Below are 21,268 nucleotides of genomic sequence, written 5' to 3'. Positions count from 1 at the left end.
AATGTGAGAAAAATCTTCAAATCTTCACTCGGAATCCTGTATCCTTCTAAGATCTGTGTTTCACCTTCTAAGATTAAGTGTTTCCATATGCTAGGCAGCAACTCTAACTTTAGGGAAATTTCAAAGCTCAGAGAAGGGGGAATAGAGGTTCTCTGACCAAGATCATCATTCTGAGATTGAGCTGAACTCCTATTGCATGGTGACACTGTTCATCAGCCCTCTTAACAGCAGTTAGCCCAATATCACTGATAGGAACACAAATCATTACAATATAAAATATCATGGTAAAATGCATACACTTTTGTGATTTATACATTAACCAACCAAGAATGTGTTAATAGATTTTTCATGAGTAACAACACTTACAAAATTTCTTGCTTTTCCTGATTATAAAAATCATGCAGACATTATGACAATTTGAAATCTCAGAAAGGTTATTATTTTTTTTAAATCAGGATTACCCTAAATATAACCAAACGGGGAAATAACTTAAGATTTTGGTGAATTCTCATTTTTTCCCATGTACATATTATAATGGCTTTGTGACCTTGAGTAAGTTATTTACTCTTTGTGTTTCAATGCCTATCTTAAATGAGTGATGAGAGAATTAAGTGAAAGTGTAGTGTATATTTTTAACATTGAGAGCATACCTTAAAACCTTATTTTATATTTTCCTATCTTCACATGATTTTGTAGGAAGTTGGCTTTTTCTTTGAGCTTGCTACAACTGAAAAAATTAATTATGGCCTGGAAGCAAGGAGGGTGGGGAGAGAGGGACGGGATGGGGAGCAGGGGGGAGAAATGGCCCAAAGAATGTATGCACATATGAATAAATGAATAAATTTTTTAAAGTTAATTATGTCAGGGCTTAGGCAACATAGTTTAATTGTAGACTGCTTGCCTACCATGTGTAAGGCTCTGGGTTCCATTGTCAGAAGAGTCTTTTTAAAAAAAAGAATACTGTTCAGCCTGTACATCTACTTCTTTTTTTTTTTTTTCTTTTCACCTGCTTCTCCTGTAGCATCCTATAGAATTATCCTTTTTCTCAGCAATCCATCATATTTGACTCTGTAGTCCGGTGTTTTGCTTTTTGTTGTTTTTAAGATTCCTTTTGTTTGAAAGAAAGAAGTTTAACTCCAATGTTGAGCCTCAGGCCAACATTGTCTCAGGAATGATAATTCCTGTAGCTTCAGATCGAGATAGTTTTTCATAAATAATAACAAGGAACACTTATTGGGTAAATATATCAAGCTTTGTACTAAGTAGTTTCAGTGTCTTGTTTAATTTCATAACAACTAGCTTAAATAGTATAACAGGATCCATTTTGCAGGTAAGGAAGTTAAAGTTATGACGTGTTAACTGATTAGCTTATGACTAGTAACTCATAGAGCAAGGAATTTCAACCCAGCCAGTTTAACAACAAAGCTCAATTCTTGAATGCTCTCCTAGAATCTTCCACTGATCACACAAGGTAAGTATTATTGTCCAAGCTGAGAGAACCAAGACATATAACAAGGGCTTATTGATTTTACTTCTTAATTATTTCCAGCATAGAAAAATCAGTTAAATTTGGGATACTGGTTTTACTTCCATCAAAATTGCTGGATTGTCTTATTAATTCTACTAAATTTCTGATAGATTATTTTGCTCTTTTTACAAACATGATCATATCTTTTGAATGATGAAGTTTCATCTCTTTCTTCCCAATCCTTATACCTTTGACTTCCTTTTCTACCTTGGTGCATTGATGAGGGGCTCAAATATAATGTCAAATATAAATGATTAGAGCATTCAGCCTTCCTGTCTTCCTTTCTCATAACGAAAGCTTCCAATTTATCATTTGCTTGACATTTGTTATACATTTCTTAATAAACAGGTTATCTTTAGCCTGAGGAAAATGTTTCCTTTTTTTCCCCTAAGTTAGTAAGAATTTTTCTCTTAAGCATAAGTCAAATGTTATAGAATATTTTTCCTGCATCTCTTGAAATAGTCATGATTGTTCTGTTTAATCTTTTAATAAGATGAATAGCATTGATCTAGCATTCAATCAATCTGGTATTTCTGGGACAAAAATTACATTTTATGCCTTTTATATAGTATTAGGTTTAGTTACAGAATACAGTACTATTTTTATATCTATGTTTATGAATGAACTTGGCCTAAAATTTTGTTTTTATCTACTGACCATGTCAGGTATTGGTATCAAGACTTTGCTAGCCTCTCAAAATGAGCTGAGATGTGTACTGGGTTGGAGTGTTCACCCAGGGCCTATGAATGTGATCTTCTTTGTAAACAGAGTCTTCGCAGATGTACTGAGTTAGGAAGAGGTCACAGTGGATTACAGTGTGCCTATATAGAGCAGGAAATTTGGATATGGACCTATGGAGAAAAGGCCATATAAAGACAGAAGCAGAGACTGGAGTGAAGTATCTATAAGCCAAGGATTGTCAGTGGCACAAGAAGCCAGAGAGGCAAGGAAGAATTCTTCCCCAAAGCCTTTGGAGGAAGAGGGATCCTGCTGATATCTTGGTTACAAACTTCTGCCTCCACAACTGTGAGACAATAAATTTCTGTTGTTTGAAAACACTCTATGTAAATTTGTTACAGCATGCCTAGGAAGCAAAATTAAATAAGGATCCCTCTTTTAAATCTTTCAAATGTTTGTATAAAATTGGAGTAATAATTTCCTTGACTTTACAGTAGAGCTTGCCAATGAAGCCATCTAGGCCTGGAATTTTGTGAGCTTTTTTTTTATTGCTTATTTGCATTGTTTTGAGACAGTGTCTTGCTCTGTAGCCCAGGATGACAAACTAACAATCTACCTGTCTCAGCTTCCCAAGTGCTGAGATTACAGGTGGCCATACCTGGCTCTGATAGCTTTTCTTTAGTGGCTTAAAACTTTTTTAGGTTTTCTGGATAAGCTGTATTTTTCTCCTAGTTCATAATATTTCCATTATCTTTTTTTAGGGTGACAATCTATGTAGTTGCATGTTTTGTTTTGTTCTGTTTTGTTTTTGATTCAGGTTCTCTCTGTGTTGCCCAGGCTGACCTCAAACTTGAGATCCTTCTGCCTCAACATCTCTACTGTTGGGATTACAGGCATGACCCACCACACTGAGTTAGTGATATCTTTTTGATTACTTCTCTTATACATTGTTTTGTGCCTTCTCTTTGTTCTCAATCAGTCTTTCCAGAGGCTTGTGCATTTATTAGTCTCTCCAAAGAACTAATGCTGACATTATTGTCCCTCTTGATTTACATTTGTTTTCTATTTCATTAACTTTTCTTCTTCATTATTTCTTCGACTTTTGTCTATTTTACTGTTTGTTTCATCAGTTGCATCATGTAGGTGCTTAACTTGTTATGTTTCAGCTTTGTTTCTTTCCTACTGTACTCTCTTTTTTGGGGGGGGGGGAGGAAGGGAATCAAACTCAGAGCCTTGAACATGCTAGGCAGGCACTCTACCACTGAGCTACTTCTCCAGCCATAGTCTTTTAATATAGTCCTTTAAAGGTATAAATTTCCTGGTGTCTTTCACTTTAGCTGCATCCTGCAAGCTTCATATGGTATTTTCATTGTCATTCAGATCAATATATTTTCTGAATTCCATTATGATTTGTTTTGATTTAGAAGTTACAAAGTGAATTTGATTTCCAATGCCTAAAAATTTCTACTTATATTTTTGTTACTTTTTTCTAACCTAAGTACACTTTCATTAGAGACTATGTATTGTACACACTTTTTAAAAAATAATTTTAAAAATATTTTTGGTTTTGGAGATTGGATACAGGACTTAAAACATGTGAAGCACCTACTCTTCCATTGAGCTGTACCCCAAATTTTATGGCCCAGTTTCTGGTCATATGCATTTGGGAAGAATGTCTATTTTCCAGTTTGGGGATATACTGTTCTACATATATCCATCAAGTAGAGTTTGATAATTCCTGAAGTTTCTAGAAGAACAGGTTTTTTTCTGCTCATGAATGCTAATTACATTCTTCTACTTCATTATTACAAAAAAATCATCACGTTCTTCTTAATTCTTATCACTCTTTTGGGACCTTACTCATCACCCTGGGTGCCAAAGTTTAAGTTTTCAGTGGGTAAGCCAACTTATACCTGGTTATGCTTGGTATTTTATTTTAATCTCTCTGTACCTCTGCCTTCTCATCTTGTAGGATGTACTGAGGATTAAAATACAATGTGTGTCAAAATGCTACTATGTTCATACTATTAATAAATGAACAAGCTACATAGTCTTGACATAGAGCAGGTAAGATAAATGGTAATTGTTGCAATGATTAATGTTTCATATGTATTTATTATCATGTTTCTAATGTCTGTATCTTTTCAGGCTACCATTAACATACATTGAACAACTCTTACTGTGGTAAAATTCACTGGGCCCTCATTTCTATGTGACTTTTGTCAAAGGGTTTAATATATTTAGGAAAAAAGAAAGAGGAGTTACAAACACCACTGAATGAATCACCACATCAGATACTTCTGCTATATGTGTGTGTCTTCAACCAAGGACCCAATATGGTAGTGCTGTGGTCACTGAGGTGGGTGCCCCTCAGAAGGAAAATGAACTCCATTTTCAGACATTGTAAATTAAAACATCAGTGCTTACTAAAAGGCATCTATGTATAGGAACTGCACAAAGGTGCTCCAGTATCTCTTTTAATCTCACAAAAATTACTTCAGATGAATATTACTATTGCTACTTTATAAACAGAGAAACTGTGGATATAAGAGATCAAAGAGTGTGACCCAGGCTCATACAGGTGGAAGAGGCATATGGAGAGCAGGGATACATCAACAGTTATCATAGCCATCACTCCTAGCACCAATTGTCCTCCAGAGTCCAAAGAGATTTTTGGTTGTGTCTTGGGAGAGACCTGTCCCTTCACTACTCTAGTGTCCCATATCCCTTACCTGCACTAAGGTCTCACCCACAGGGACAGCAGTATTGAGTGCAGTCTGTGCTTGTATTTCAGAGACAGTGAGAAAGGGTTAGACACTACTTACCTGCACAGAATTTGCCATCTGCTCCAGAAATCACAATGGCTTTTACTGTATGGTCTGATACAGCTTTCTGTAGTCCTTCTTTTATTCCATAGAGGACAGCTGGACCAAAAGAAGCAAATCAGTCAAAATTAAATTTCTTCAATTCCAGAGTATTTCTTGTCTTAATAATAAAAAGTTAAACGTGCATCATGGATAAAAACCACAAATACTTACCACTAATCTTTAACTAATTCATTAAAAAACCATATGTATCTTCTATAAATTAAGCACTGAGCCTGATGAAATGAATCTATTTTAAGCAATATTGTCTTTTTCCACTCTGCTCTGACTTTGATCACTTAGAATCAGAACTAACCAATCTCTAACAGTATTACACATATATTGCACGTATTGTACACTATCAGGTAAGGTGCACGAGCATGAGTGCTGTAATAAAGGTAAAAAGAAAGGGATGTAGATGCTCGGGGCTGGGGGGAGAGAGGCAAAATTATTTTCAATTTTTTATACTGGTAAAACAGAAGACGTGTAAGGAGAAACAGTCTAGGCTAAGTGACAGAGACTGTTAGATATATTAAATATCTATTTTTCCCACTTTCTTCCAAGTATTAAAACACCTGATTTTTAGCTACATATGTGGTAGTACAAAATGGACTACATTTTCCAGCCTGCTTTGCAGTAAGGTCTGCCCAAGGCAGAGCTCTCACCAACAGGATGGAAGCATTTTTGGCATTAACTTTGAAGAAGAGTCCTTAAAAGACTGGGTCTGATTTCCTCTTTTTCTTTGCTCTCTACTCTTGGCAGAAATGGAGATTTGATGGCTAGATCAAGAGATAGAAACCATGTATTGAAGCCAGGCGTTAGTTATACATGCCTGTAGTCCCAGCACTTAGAGACTAAAGAAGGAGGATGGAGAAAGAAGGAGGATGGAGAGTGGAGAGTTTGACGCCAGCCTGGGCTACACTTCAAGACAAAAAAAAAAAGCCATATGTTGAAGATGACAGAAAAGATAAATAATTGGTATCACTGATGATTTAAAGACAAGGCAGGTACAGCAGATTTTTCTAGGTCTCAGTATAGGAGGGAGTCATCCACAGAAGAGATAGATAAAGCCAAGACTGGATGAGAAATGTGAGCTGAAGACAGATTCTCTGGACACATCTTCAATTAAGAACTAGTTGGGGAGGATTCCAAGATGGCGGCTACAGGGAGGAAGCAGAAAGCGTGCCTCCTAGAATGAAATCTTGGAGAGACGCTGGATATACACCTTACAGACAAAACCACCAAGAAGAGGCAAAACTTTGACCCCTCCACACCTCCAGCCTGCGCAGAGCATCTCCACTTCATGTTAAACAGAGAAACCAGGGGGGACCCCGGGCCACCGCCAGATGCCAGTGACCAGATGGCTTGGGAAGATGTGGACCACAAGGTGAGCTAAGTGGTACGTGGTACTCCCACAGACAACCCTGAGCCATATCAGCATAGCCCCCTGGACAGACTGACCCCCACCCAGGGAAAAAAAGAGAAACTGAGTAATAAGCAATAAGAACAATAAAGACACGTAGCAAAGGGGGGGTGCCCTGAACGCCAAAGAGGTGGGGAGGGGAATCCCTCCCAGAACTATAAAAAAACAAGCTGGGCCAGAGAAGGCAGGAGTGGTAGCACACGCCCAGCAACCAGGAGCAGGAAACCTCGTAAAAGCGGTGGTGGGAGGAAAACTCCACAGGAGAAGGGGGAAGACCCACTTCCCACGTGAACTGTAAATAAACACGCTGGCCTGAGAAAGCGGGTGCAGTGTCACCTCCCCCAGTGTGCGTGGAAAGGGGAAAGCTTGTAGCAGCTGCTCGTGCACAGGAGAACTCTGAGTAAATAAAGCCTGTGAGGCCAGGTGAGCACTAAGCTCACCCCTGAGATCTGCATAAATAAAGCCTCCAGCAACAGCAGGCTGACAGCAGCGGGCAGGCAAGCCACAGCTGCAGATAGCTAATTACAGACCTGTCTTCAGATTCTTTTTTTTTCTCTTTTCTTTCTCACTACCTTTGATTAGACAACAACAGAACTATGCCTGCATGCTGAAAAACTAACTGAAACTGTATTGCATTTGAACTTGGGAACTTTGTGAGGTTTTTTGGTTTTGTTTTGTTTTGTGTGGTTTTGATTTATTTTATTTTTCCCCTTTGATGAGACAACTACAGAACAACATCTGAGGCACCATCTCCAGGACTGGAGGCCGAGAGACGAACACCAAATCGCATATGAACTTGGAGATTTTTTTTCATTTTTTACTTTTTTTTTAAAGTTTTTTTATATATATAGTATTTCATTTATTTATTTCTAATTTTTATTTTACTTATTTTTTATTTTCAATCCTCTGTCTGTCTCTCTAATGCCTTTTCAGCTTCGGTTGAATAGTACACTGTCTTTCCCTATTTATATCTTTGAAACTTTTTTTGTTTGTTTCTTTGTTTTGTTTTTTTTACTTGTTTATTTGTTTTTCCCTGTTCATTTAACTACTTTCCTTTCCATCTCCTCTCACCCTTCCATTCTAAATATCACTAGTGCTATTATTACAAGGCAGAAAATACTTAATTGCACACAGTATAGGGACAATAATAAAACCAAGGGCAATGATGGGAAGACAGAAAAAACAGGGAAACCAGCTTCCCCACAGCAAAAAATTAGTACAGGAACCAGAGGGAAATGAAGAAAATAGATACTCAGATCCAGACTCCAACAAAATGAAGATAAACTATGCCAAAGAACCCAATGAAGTCCACAAGAATAATCTAAAAGAAGAAACACTACAGGTATGCAAAAAGAATTTTATAGAGATGATACTGGATATGGTGAACCAAAATGTACAGGAGACACTCAAGAAATTCCAAGATAACAAAAATAGAGAATTTGAAAAAGCACAAGAAGAAATAAAAGAAACCATAGAAGCACTGTCTAAACACCAAAGTGAAACAAAGAACACGATTAATAAAGAGATAAATGAACTCAGGACAAAAACAGACAACATTAAAGAGGAAACAACTCAGGATATGGAAAACCTCAGAAAAAAGAACGACACAGAACTGCAAAACAAAATGGAAGGCCAATCCAGCACAATAGAACAAACAGAAGACAGAATCTCAGAACTCGAAGATGAAATGGTAATTAAAGGAAAAACTGAAGAGGTATTAATTAAACAACTTAAGACCTGTGAAAAGAAAATGCAAGAACTCACTGACTAAATCAAAAGAACAAAATTGAGAATCATGGGCATTGAAGAAGGAGAAGAGGTGCAACCAAAGGGAATGCATAATATATTCAACAAAATAATAACAGAAAATTTTCCAAATCTAAAGAAAGATATTCCCATACAGATGCAAGAGGCCTCCAGAACACCAAACAGACCAGATCAAAATAGAAATACCCCATGACATATCATCATTAAAACAACAAGTACAGAAACTAGAGAAAGAATATTGAAGACTGTAAGAGAGAAAAAACAAATAACATACAAAGGTAAACCCATCAAACTCACAGCAGACTTCTCAACAGAAACATTAAAAGCAAGAGAGCATGGGGAGATATCTTCTGGGCACTGAATGAAAATAACTTCAACCACAGGATACTCTACCCAGCAAAACTATCATTCAAAATAGATGGAGCAATAAAAGTCTTCCATGATAAGCAGAAAATAAAATAGTATGTGACCACAAAGCCACCACTACAAAAGATTCTTCAAGGGATTCTGCACACAGAAAGTGAAACCCAACATAACCATGAAAAGACAGGCAGCACCAAACCACAGGAAAAGAAAAAGAAGACAGTAGAGAGTAACTTCAACTTAGGTACACACAATCAAACCCTCAAACAACTAAGATAACTAAATGACAGGAATCACCACATACCTATCAATACTAACACTTACTGTTAACAGACTTAATTCACCCACCAAAAGGCTTGACGAAGTGGATTAAAAAGGAAGATTCAACAATTTGTTGCTTACAAGAGACCCATCTCACCAACAGAAATAAGCATAGGCTTAGGATGAAAGGCTGGAAGAAGATTTACCAAGCCAATGTCCCCCGAAAACAGGCAGGAGTAGCAATACTTATCTCTGACAAAGTAGGCTTCAAACCTACATTGATCAAACGAGATAAAGAAGGACATTACAACTAATAAAAGGGGAAATAGACCAAAAGGATATAATAATTATCAACCTATATGCACCCAATGTCAATGCACCCAATTTCATCAAATATACCCTGATGGACCTAAAAGCATATATTAACTCTAACACAGTGGATGTGGGACACTTTTACACCCTATTATCATCAATAGATAGGTCATCCAAATAAAAAATCAATAAAGAAATTCAAGATCTAAAATATACAATAGATCAAATGGACCTATTTGATATCTACAGAACATTTCATCCAACTTCTACACAATATACATTCTTCTCAGCAGCCCACGGAACCTCCTCCAAAATAGATCATATCCTAGGGCACAAGGCAAGCCTCAGCAAATATAAGAAAACAGAAGTTATACCATGCATACTATCTGATCACAATGCAATAAAACTAGAACTCAACAATAAAAGTAAAGACAAAAAAATGCAAACAGCTGGAAACTGAATAACTCTTTACTTAATGAACAATGGGTCATTGATGAAATAAAAGAGGAAATTAAAAAGCTCCTGGAAGTCAATGAAAATGAAAACACAACCTACCGGAACCTATGGGACACAGCAAAGGCAGTCCTGAGAGGAAAGTTTATAGCCCATGAGTGCATATATTAAAAAGAATGAAAGATCCCAAATCAATGACCTAATGGTACATCTCAAACTCCTAGAAAAACAAGAACAAGCAAATGCCAAAACAAATAGAAGGAGAAAAATAATAAAAATAAGAGCTGAAATCAACGAAACAGAAACCAAAAAAACCATACAAAGAATTAATGAAACAAAAAGTTGGTTCTTTGAAAAAATAAACAAGATCGATAGACCCCTGGCAAACCTGACTAAAATGAGGAGAGAAAAAACCCAAATTAGTAGAATCAGGAATGCAAAAGGGGAGATATCCACAAATACCATGGAAGTCCAGGAAATCATCAGAGACTACTTTGAGAACCTATATTCAAATAAATTTGAAAATCTTAAAGAAATGAACAGATTACTAGACACATATGATCTTCCAAAACTGAACCAAATGGAAATTAATCACCTGAATAGATTTATAACACAAAATGAAATTGAAGCAGCAATCAAGAGTCTCCCCAAAAAGAAAAGTCCAGGACCTGATGGATTCTCTGCTGAATTCTATCAGACCTTTAAAGAAGAACTGATACCAACCCTCCTTAAACTGTTCCACGAAATAGAAAGGGATGGAAAACTGCCTAACACCTTTTATGAAGCCAGTATTACACTTATCCCAAAACCAGACAAAGACACCTCCAAAAAGGAGAACTATAGGCCAATCTCCTTAATGAACACTGATGAAAAAACCCTCAACAAAATAATGGCAAACTGATTTCAACAACACATCAAAAAGATCATTCACCACGACCAAGTAGGCTTCATCCCAGGGATGCAGGGGTGGTTCAACATATGAAAATCAATAAATGTAATAAACCACATTAACAGAAGCAAAGACAAAAACCATTTGATCATCTCAATAGATGCAGAAAAAGCCTTTGATAAGATCCAACACCATTTCATGATAAAAGCTCTAAGAAAGCTAGGAATAGAAGAAAAGTTCCTCAACATTATAAAAGCTATATATGACAAACCTACAGCCAGCATTATACTTAATGGAGAAAAACTGAAACCATTCCCTCTAAAATCAGGAACCAGACAAGGATGCCCACTATCTCCACTCCTATTCAACATAGTACTGGAATTCCTAGCCAGAGCAATTAGGAAAGAAGAAGGAATAAAAGGAATACAAATAGGTAAAGAAACTGTCAAAATATCCCTATTTGCAGATGACATGATCCTATACCTTAAAGACCAAAAAAGCACTACTCAAAAGCTCCTAGACACCATCAATAGCTATACCAAGGTAGCAGGATATAAAATCAACATAGAAAAATCATTAGCACTTCTATACACTAATAATGGACAAACTGAAAAAGAATATATGAAAACAATTCCATTTACAATAGAGTCAAAAAAAATCAAATACCTAGGTGTAAACCTAATAAAGGATGTGAACAACCTCTACAAGGAAAACTATAAACTTCTGAAGAAAGAGATTGAGGAACACTATAGAAAGTGGAGAGATCTCCCATGCTCATGGACTGGTAGAATCAACATAGTAAAAATGTCTATACTCCCAAAAGTAATCTACATGTTTAATGCAATTCCCATCAAAATTCCAATGACATTCATTAAAGAGATTGAAAAATCTACCATTAAATTTATATGGAAACACATGAGGCCACGAATAGCCAAGGCAATGCTCAGTCAAAAGAACAATGCTGGAAGTATCACAATACCTGACTTCAAACTATATCACAAAGCAATAACAATAAAAACAGCATGGTACTGGCACAAAAACAGACATGAAGACCAGTGGAACAGAATAGAGGACCCAGATATGAAGCCACACAACTATAACCAACTTGTCTTTGACAAAGGAGCTAAAAATATACGATGGAGAAAAGACAGCCTCTTCAACAAAAACTGCTGGGAAAACTGGTTAGCAGTCTGCAAAAAACTGAAACTAGATCCATGTATATCACCCTATACCAAGATTAACTCAAAATGGATCAAGGATCTTAATATCAGACCACAAACTCTAAAGTTGATACAGGAAAGAGTAGGAAATACTCTGGAGTTAGTAGGTATAGGTAAGAACTTTCTCATTGGAACCCCAGCAGCACAGTAACTAAGAGATAGCATAGATAAATGGGACTTCATAAAACTAAAAACCTTCTGCTAACAAAAGAAATGGTCTCTAAACTGAAGAGAACACCCACAGAGTGGGAGAAAATATCTGCCAGCTACACATCAGACAAAGGACTGATAACCAGAATATATAGGGAACTTAAAAAACTAAATTCTCCTAAAATTAATGAACCAGTAAAGAATGGGCAATTGAGCTAAACAGAAATTTCTCAAAAGAAGAAATTCAGATGGCCAAAAAACACATGAAAAAATGCTCACCATCTCTAGCAATAAAGGAAATGCAAATTAAAACCACGCTAAGATTCCACCTCACCCCTGTTAGAATAGCCATCATTAGCAACACCACTAACAACAGACGTTGGCGAGGATGCAGGGAAAAAGGAACCCTCTTACACTGTTGGTGGGAATGTAAACTAGTACAACCACTCTGGAAAAACATTTGGAGGCTACTTAAAAAGCTAAACATTGATCTACCATATGATCCAGCAATACCACTCTTGGGGATATACCCAAAAGACTGTGACACAGGTTACTCCAGAGACACCTGCACACCCATGTTTATTGCAGCACTATTCACAATAGCCAAGTTATGGAAACAGTGGAAACAGCCAAGATGCCCCACTACTGACGAATGGATTAAGAAAATGTGCTATTTATACACAATGGAATTTTATGCAGCCAGGAAGAAAAACGAAATGTTATCATTCGCTGGTAAATGGATGGAATTGAAGAATATCATTCTGAGTAAGGTTAGCCTGGCCCAAAAGACCAAAATCGTACGTTCTCCCTCATATGGGGACATTAGATCAAGGGCAAACATAACAAGGGGATTGGACTTTGATCACAAGATAAAAGCGAGAGCACACAAGGGAGGGGTGAGGATAGGTAAGACACCTAAAAAACTAGATAGCATTTGTTGCCCTCAACGCAGAGATACTAAAGCAGATACTTTAAAGCAACTGAAGCCAATAGGAGAAGGGGACCAGGAACTAGAGAAAAGGTTAGATTAAGAAGAATTAACCTAGAAGGTAACACACACGCACAGGAAGTCAATGAGAGTCAACTCCCTGTATAGCTATCCTTATCTCAACTAGCAAAAACCCTTGGTCCTTCCTATTATTGCTTATACTCTCTCTTCAACAAAACTAGAGATAAGGGCAAAATAGTTTCTGCCAGGTATCTAGGGGGTGGAGGGGGGGGAGAGAGAAGGGTAAGGGTTGCGGTGGGGGGAGGGGGAGAAATGACCCTAACATTGTATGCACATATGAATAAAAAAAGAAAAAGAAAAGGAATGTGATCATAAGAATCACAGGTGCATTGTATGCACATTTGAATAATAAATGATAATTTAAAAAAAAGACACTCCAAAATTGATATGGAATCATATTACTTATAGCTTTGTCAAAAACAATATAATGAATATTTTGCATTTTTTTCTGGGAAAAGCAAGTAAGTGAACATATTTTTGTGTGATTTTATTTTTCATATTTGTGTTAGTAAATACCAACAATCACATTAAAGTTAATGAATAATAAGGATAAACATTAAATCTGGGGCTGGCTGAGTTGCTCTAGTGGTAGAGCACCTGCCTAGCAAGAGTGAGGCCCTATGTTCAAACCTCAGTGCTGTCAAAAAAAATCAAATCTAATGACAGACTTTAAAAAACTCAGATACAATTGGGACTTCTTCCTATCTCTTTTTGCTCTAGTATGATGAGAATTTTCACCAAAGATCTTTTTTTTTTAATTGGTGATACTGGTTTAACTCAGGGTCTTCTGCTTTTAGGCAAGAGCTCTATGCAGCTGAGCTATCCCGCTAGCCCATTCTGCTTTAGTTATTTTTAGAGATGGGATCTGGAGTTTATGGCCAGGCTGACATGGACGACCCACTTAACACTCCTGGGCAGCTGGGATGATAGGCATATACCACCATGCCTGTTAATTGGGGTCTCCCAAATTTTTGCCTGGGCTGCCCTCATATCTTGCTTCTCTTCATCTCTGCCTTCAGAGTAGCTGTGATTACAAACCAAATTATCTTTCTATCAACCCTTTATAGATTGAAGTTATTATTTCTATTGCTTCTACTTTCTATGGGTGGCTCTTTTTTATTTTATTTTATTTTTCCACATTACTGTAGTTTGAACTCGGGGCCTCATGCTTCTTGGAAGGTGCACTACCACTTGAGCCACTCTGCCAGCCTGTTTTGTCTTGGGTATTTTAGAAATAGGGTTTTGTGAACTATTTGCTCACTGGCTTCATGTGCTCATCCTTCTGATCTCTGCCTCTGAGTAGCTAGGATTACAGACGTGAGCCACAGGCACCTGCCTAGATGGCTCTTTCTAAGACTAATGTACAACTATACTTTATGCACAGATATGGGAGGATCATATTTCATTAAATTTCAAGAAAGCAGCATTGATCCCACTTTTATAAGTAATGCCCTACCCTAAGATGAAATAAAAGGTAAACTGCAATTTTTTTTTTTTTTAAGAAAACGTTTCTTAACAGGCGTACTCTGACATGGATCCTCCACAGAATTCAGTCCCTGAGGTTCAGAACACAGCAGGAGATACATAATAATAATCGAGCACTTCTGGGACAGGGACAAAGCTCTTTGACACATTGTGTTGGCGTTCATGGAGAACTTAGTTACTTCATTATTTGGCTGGGAATCGAGCCCCAGGCCATATGTATGCTGGGCAAACACTCTTGTATTGAGCATCTCAGCCCCCACCCCGTTCCCATCTCACCCCACCCCCAAGGAAGCTATCACGACAGCCTGCCCTGAAAGTAGCGTAGTGAGGCTGAATTAAGGTCCAGCCTTGAACTAAACAAGACCTTTGGAACTGAAAGTTGCCTGAGAAGCCAAAGTTGCAAGTCAGGGAGCAAAGGTTTCAGCGGAGGCTGGCGCAGACAGACCCAGCAGGAGCGCAGCCCACCATCGGCCAGCGTTCGGCCTGTTTCCTGACCAAACAAGACTAACAGAGCTGACCCAGGGGAGAGCCCTGCCACAGACCACTTGCTGCACCTGTGGGCGTCGTCAGAGCCTCCTGACCCGCAGCCCTCAAGCCCCGCCTGCCCCGCTGCCGAGCCGGGTACCTGATCGCGTTGACCGGCGGGTTTCGGATGCGGATCAACGCCAGGGAGTGAGGCAGCCTCAAGTACTCAGCCATTTTCCTCTGCTGCCTGGGGTGCCTGTGCTTCCTTCTCGGCCACCCGCCACCCAGAGCAGCCACTTTCTCTTAGCGTTAGGCCAGCCCCCAACGAGGGGGCGTGCGCTCAGCCAATGGGAGCCAGGCGCCGCCTCCCCCCCACCCCCCTTCCCCCGCTCCCCCTTCCCTCCTTCATTCACTCATCTTAACCCCAGGCCCGCTTCATCCAATCATCTAGCACTCTACAGAAGCCTGTCACCACAAAGGGAATCTGAGAGGACTGCCAAAGCTGGCAGACTGGCCTCTTGCTTTGCAACTCCCTGGCCCCAGGCGCTGGCTTCGCAGGACGAGTTCTGGGTTCACTGCCAGACAAGCTGTCCTCATCCCAGTATTCAGGGACAGGAAGTTGGATCCCTGACAAAGATGTGAAACAACACATGTCTGAACACATGAAGCACACACCACATATATTTCACCCAAACCAGGATGGTACTAATGTCAAACAAATATTTACAAAAACACTCATCATGTGTGACTTACAATACACTGCAACCTAGTGACACCTGTGAGTTTCTTACTTGCTAATCCTGCTCTTTTTCTTCTTCTGCCCTCCCTAAGGGATTTCTAATACTTCGTTCATTAATCCAAGAACTGAGCCTCTATTATGTAGTAGACCTAGGCTGGAGACTAAAGATAAACCATGTGTAGCCCTTTCCTTCCAAAAGTTCCTACCAAATGCTCTGCCTCATATGGTCGCTGTAGACCATCACGTGGTCAGAAGGCAGACTGGAGGCCTGAGTGGCATACACTCCTGTAATCTCAGAAACTGGGAGGCTGAGGAAGGAGGACCAAATGGGTTGCATGGTGAGTTCAGGAGCAGACTGGACTAGCTAGTAAAAACCAGTCTCAACAGAAATTTCTTGGCGAGGCACAGTGGTTCACCCATGTGTAGCTGGTTGGGAGGCAGAGGTCAGGAAGATCCTGGTTATAGCCCAACCCGGAGCAGAAATTTCTCAACCTAAAGAAAAAAATTGGTTAGTATCTTCATAAATTTATTTCTAAAATTCATGTACTTTAGAAAAAAGGATAGTTGTGCTCTTTCACCAGTTACAGTTTTATATTTTTCTATTTTTACTTGAATGAGTTTTGTTTTAAAAGCTTTTTGTGTGATACAAACTAATTAAAATTTTATGAAAAAAAAAAAGCAAAAAGGGCTGGTGGCATAGCTCAACTGGCACATGCCTAGGAAGCATTAGGCCCTGGTTTCAATCCACAAGTGCCACCAAGGAGAAAAAAAAAAAGGCTCCCACCACTAGAAATGTCAACCCAGTATGGACAACTGACTCAATGATCACAGCCAACATGTCAAGGACACCAATCTCCAGCAGAACAATAGCAGCCTCCTGGGAGCAACCAGTCACTGCCTATGGCAATGGCTAATCCCTGAATTCCACCTGCCCAAAAACTCTCTGTAAAATCAGCAGTCTGCTCTCTGCAGACTCTATACAGCCAGGCCAGTTCTCCCTTCCTACTGGAAGCATTACCTTCAGCTTTGTCTACCTTCAGATACTGGTCTCTAGGGGAAACAACTCTGCCACAGTGTCCTAGCAAGTTGAACATCTCTGCAAAGGCCAGCAAGGCAAGGATTAACAGTTCTGAATGGCCAGAGCATCTTAGACGGACCAGGGGGAGTTAATAAGCACAGTATAAAATCTTCTTTAGCCATTTTCTCTTCTCTATCTTGTAGGAGTCTGCCATGGACCACTTCTCATCTATTTCCCTAGTTCAAACACAGAACTTTCCTCCTTGCCCCCGACCTTAGGGCTTGATACATGCTAGTCAGGCACTCTACCACTTGAGCCACACTGCCAGCCCCCAATCTGGTTTTTTGAAACAAACCAAACAATGCTTTTCGAGTGTCAAGTGCTAAGCCTTGGAGATTGTGAGGATAATAATATTTATTGATAAAAAAGTAAGTCACTGAGATACCTAAATGTGGCCAAGTGACTTAGTCACATGTTGATTATCCTCACCAGGTGAAATACATCAACAGTTTTTGATCATTTTTAAAGATCACACACATATGCTACAACCATTCTGAACTGAATATAGCCGACAATGGGACTGAGATGTGTTTACTGCTATCATCCAAGTTTCAACAACTCAGCTATTTGCTGAGCTCTGCTCACCACCTCAGATTTGCAGGTAGTTTTGCACGATGTCATCTCTGTCAGCTTCTGAAAATCATCCTGGAAAGGTCCCTCTGCATGGCACATGTACCTTTTGTGGCATCTCTGGTATTCTCTGACATTCAATTTCACTTTATGTGGAAAGGGCCATTAGGTGACAGTTCCCAGATGTTTCTCCTGATTTCTCACCTTGTTATTTTCCTGGAAAGAGAATATTTACTGGAAAGAGAATGGAGTGATCATCCATTTCATTGTGTGTGTGTGTGTGTGATGCTAAGGCTGGAACCCAGGACCTTCCACTGTTAGGACCCGGAATCCTATTCCCCCGAGAGACAGAGAGCCAGGCGTGAATGCAATCAACAAAGCAGAGTTTATTGGGCTGGCTAGCCAGGGTCGAGCTCCCACACGGACACGCAGGACCGGTTAGGAAAACACGACCCTGAGCCTCTTTAGGGGAAATCTTATATAGACCGCGGTGGCGTGCATATTTTCATTATCAACATTGGGCAAGCAGGCAGAGCACATCTTGCACGTACCTCACATCTTGCACGTACCTCACATCTTGCACGTACCTCACATCTTGCACGTACCTCCCGCTCACATTCCTCACATTCTATATGCCCTAACCGAGCCCTGCCGCATTGCTTATCTTATCTACATGGGGTGTTTGGTACTGGTTTCTCCAACAAGGGGGTTGGGGCCCGCTGAGACCTCCTATTCCTTTCATTCCCCCCTTTTCTTACGGCCTAAATTGAGGAATCATTCTCAAGGGGATGAAGAGCCTGATATTGTTGGCGGAGGACCAGAAGTTGGATAGTATTAATTCGACTTTTGACAAAAGTCATAAGTCAGTTTAGAATCCAGGGTCCTATGGTAACAAGTAATAGGATGATTACTATTGGCCCTGCCAGTGCAGATAAAAGGGTAGCCAACCATGGGGACTGGTTAAACCAAGACTCGAACCAGCTTTCCCCTGCCTCTTTTTCTCGTTTTCTTTGTTCCAGGCTCTTTCGGAGTTTAGACATGGAGTCGCGAACAACTCCGGTATGGTCAGCGTAAAAACAACATTCTTCCCCTAGAGCAACGCATAGTCCCCCTTTTTGGAGGAACAACAAGTCCAGACCTCGTCAGTTTTGAAGTACTACCTCAGACAGAGAAGTGAGGGATTTTTCTAGGTGGCTAATGGAGGTTTCTATTCTCTCTATATCTTCGTCTATGGCTGCACCGAGCGAAGACATCCCTTTATGTTGAGTAGCCAGGGAGGCTATGCTGGTCCCTGCCCCAGCCACCCCTAGGCTAAGTAGGGTAGCAATGGTTAGTGTAGAAATAGGCTCTCTCTTCTTTCTCTCACCTGTTCCTATATTCCAGTATGAATATAGACTTTCCTCCGAATGATAGAGGATGCGGGGCAGCACAACCACTATCACACAGAATTCTTTAGAGCTGTTAAACACCTTAGTTGATAGGCATGGGGTGAGTCCGGACCGCGAGCATAGCCACCACCCATTGTCCTCTGGAATTACCCATTTAATAGCATTTTCCCAGGTAGAACTGGCGTTAATAACAGTACATAAGTCCCGTCTGTTCTTTGGCACTTTTCCTAAGCAGGTTCCTTGGCCGCTTACCTGCTGTATGGTCAGACCTCTCTTACGGTCTCCCCAGGAACATTGAGTAGGGTTTTCCTCAGATGAGGTATCGTGAGTGGTGTTTAGCCCTATTGCCTCATAGAATGGGGGCCTCACATCATAACATAACCAACATGAGTTAGTCATGTTAGGGTTGGTGTGGTTTAACGTCAGGAATGCAGCGTCCACTAGGTCCCAGAGGGGGTCTTTAGATCCGGTCATGAGACTGGGTCTCACCAAGGGAGGGCTGGTTTCTGATGGTCTTGGAGTTGTCACATTAGCCCGAGCTACGGTTGAGGGAAGGTGGTGAGTCGTGGAAGGTTGGGGAGATGGCTTTACATTGGGCGGCCTAAGTACCTTATTAGGGCCTACTGCTGTGGACGGTGGCCCTATGGGCTCAATCTTTAATCTGACCACTATGGTCGAGCCAGCATGTCCACCATATTTATAAAACACAAGTCCCCATACCTTACCTTGTATCCACCCAGGGGTGTCCTTCTTGCCAGTTTCAGTGAAAGTGACCTTGATTCTATCTAGATCTGTGGGCTGGCATTTATGGGTGGGTATCGGAATTCTGTGCCCCCTTAATATCCCATTTACAAAGGCAAATTTGACTAGGTCTGATTTTGATATCCCCCATTTCCATTCACCATCATTGGATGTGACACATGCCCATGACCTACAGAAGGAGTATTGTATCCCCCCACATTCCTGGTTCTTTTTGTGGCCAGGGCAGGCATAAAACCCATAATGTCGGGCTGACTCCGGGGCAGTAGACTTGTAGGCAGGATTGATGTCTCTGAAGCAGAACTGAAGCTCCGGCCACCAAGTTCCTATGGGAGCAGTGCGAGTAGTCTCGTTGAGGGTGGTATGAGTCTCCCCATCGGTGAGTATCCAGGTTTGCTTATAGGGCTGGTGAGGGTTGGTTTCTGCGAGGCTCCCGCTCTGGGCATTGAGCAAGATCAGAGCGATCAGCCACCCCATCCGTGGCTGCTCCTGAAGACTCTGCATGTTCCCGGGGCCACAAAAGCTTTAGCTTTAATGGGTTGTCTGGGTGCCGCCATACAGTCCACTCCTTGACCCCTTCTTGTTTTTGATGATTGGCTCAACGCACGTGGGAGTAATGGATCCAAGGTCTGATGCCATCAACCTTGAGGGCGGTAGGGGTAGTAAACAGTACAACATAAGGTCCTTTCCATCTAGGCTCTAGGGTTTTGGACTGATGCCTTTTAACCCATACCATGTCACCCGGGACTATGCCATGTTCTGGAGCCGGGACCCTCTCAACAGCGTGGTATGCTTGAATTAAGGGCCAAATCCGTTGTTGCACCTTAGCTAGAGCCTGTAACATGGTCAGGTAATTTGGGGCCAGATCACCTAGTCCCGGGCTTAAGGTCCTCTGAATGATGGGGGGTGGAGCCCCATACAGGATCTCAAAGGGAGTTAGCCCATGGACATAGGGGGAGTTTCGGACTCGGAAGATGGCCAAGGGAAGGAGCGTCACCCAATCACCGCCAGTCTTTAGGGCCAATTTGGCTAAAGTCTCCTTTAGTGTCCTATTTATCCTTTTTACTTGCCCTGAGCTCTGGGGGTTATATTTACAATGTAGCTTTTAACTGGCCCCCATAGTTTGGGCTAGTCCCTGTAGGACTTTACTAACAAAAGCCGGACCGTTATCTGACCCAATTGTCTCGGGCACCCCATATCTGGGTATGATTTTTTTTAGCAAAGCCTTTGCCACTACCTGACTCGTCTCCTTCTTTGTAGGAAAAGCCTCCACCCAGCCTGAAAAGGTATCTATAAATACCAGCAAATATTTGTACCCAAACTTTCCCGGTTTTACCTCAGTAAAATCCACTTCCCAACTTCTTCCCGGAGCCCTCCCCCGTTCCCGATGACCTGTATGGTGCCCCTCCCTTCGTCCCGGTTTCATGACTGTGCAGCTGGCACAATCTTCCACAACTTGGCGGACTGCTATGGTCTGGTTCGGAAATCGGAGCTGCGCAGATGTCAACAAGTCTAGTAATTTTCTCTGCCCCAAATGGGTGGACTTATGTAAGTTAGCCAACAGGAATCGTCCGAGTTTTTCAGGCAGAATTAACTTGCCTTCCAAGTCGCTTTTCCATCCGTCTTCCCCTTCTCTAAAGGGGGAGTGGGCTCTCATCCAAGTGAAATCCTCTGTGGAGTATTCTGGTCGGGGGGCGTAGCGGAGGGAGCTCTGGGACCGGCATGTCTATCGCCGCAACCGTGGAAGGTTGCCCTGTCTCCATGGGAGGACTCACCATTGCTACTCTCTTTGCTTCTTGATCTGCTCTGTTGTTACCGACAGCTTCCGGCGTCTTGGCAGACTGGTGGCCTGGGATATACATCACTG

At 40.8% G+C, this 21,268-nt stretch overlaps 1 protein-coding gene across 1 annotated transcript in view; it reads right to left on the bottom strand.

Annotated features, from left to right (window-relative positions):
• Positions 1–15,188, bottom strand: part of LOC109695162 (peroxisomal bifunctional enzyme-like) — a 49,261-nt gene extending 34,073 nt beyond the window's left edge. Inside the window, exons 1-2 of the mRNA XM_074075235.1 lie at positions 15,029–15,188; positions 5,032–5,136 (exon numbers count right to left, since the gene is read on the bottom strand). Coding sequence (XP_073931336.1) covers positions 5,032–5,136; positions 15,029–15,101 — 178 coding nt within the window. The 5' untranslated portion in view covers positions 15,102–15,188. The remainder of the gene's footprint in view (positions 1–5,031; positions 5,137–15,028) is intronic.
• Positions 15,189–21,268: the final 6,080 nt, after the last annotated feature.

This window comes from Castor canadensis, chromosome 5 (assembly GCF_047511655.1).
Source record: "Castor canadensis chromosome 5, mCasCan1.hap1v2, whole genome shotgun sequence".
NCBI lineage: Eukaryota > Metazoa > Chordata > Mammalia > Rodentia > Castoridae > Castor > Castor canadensis.
The sequence above is the reverse complement of the archived record's forward strand: the minus strand, read 5'-3'. Positions and strand labels throughout refer to the sequence as shown.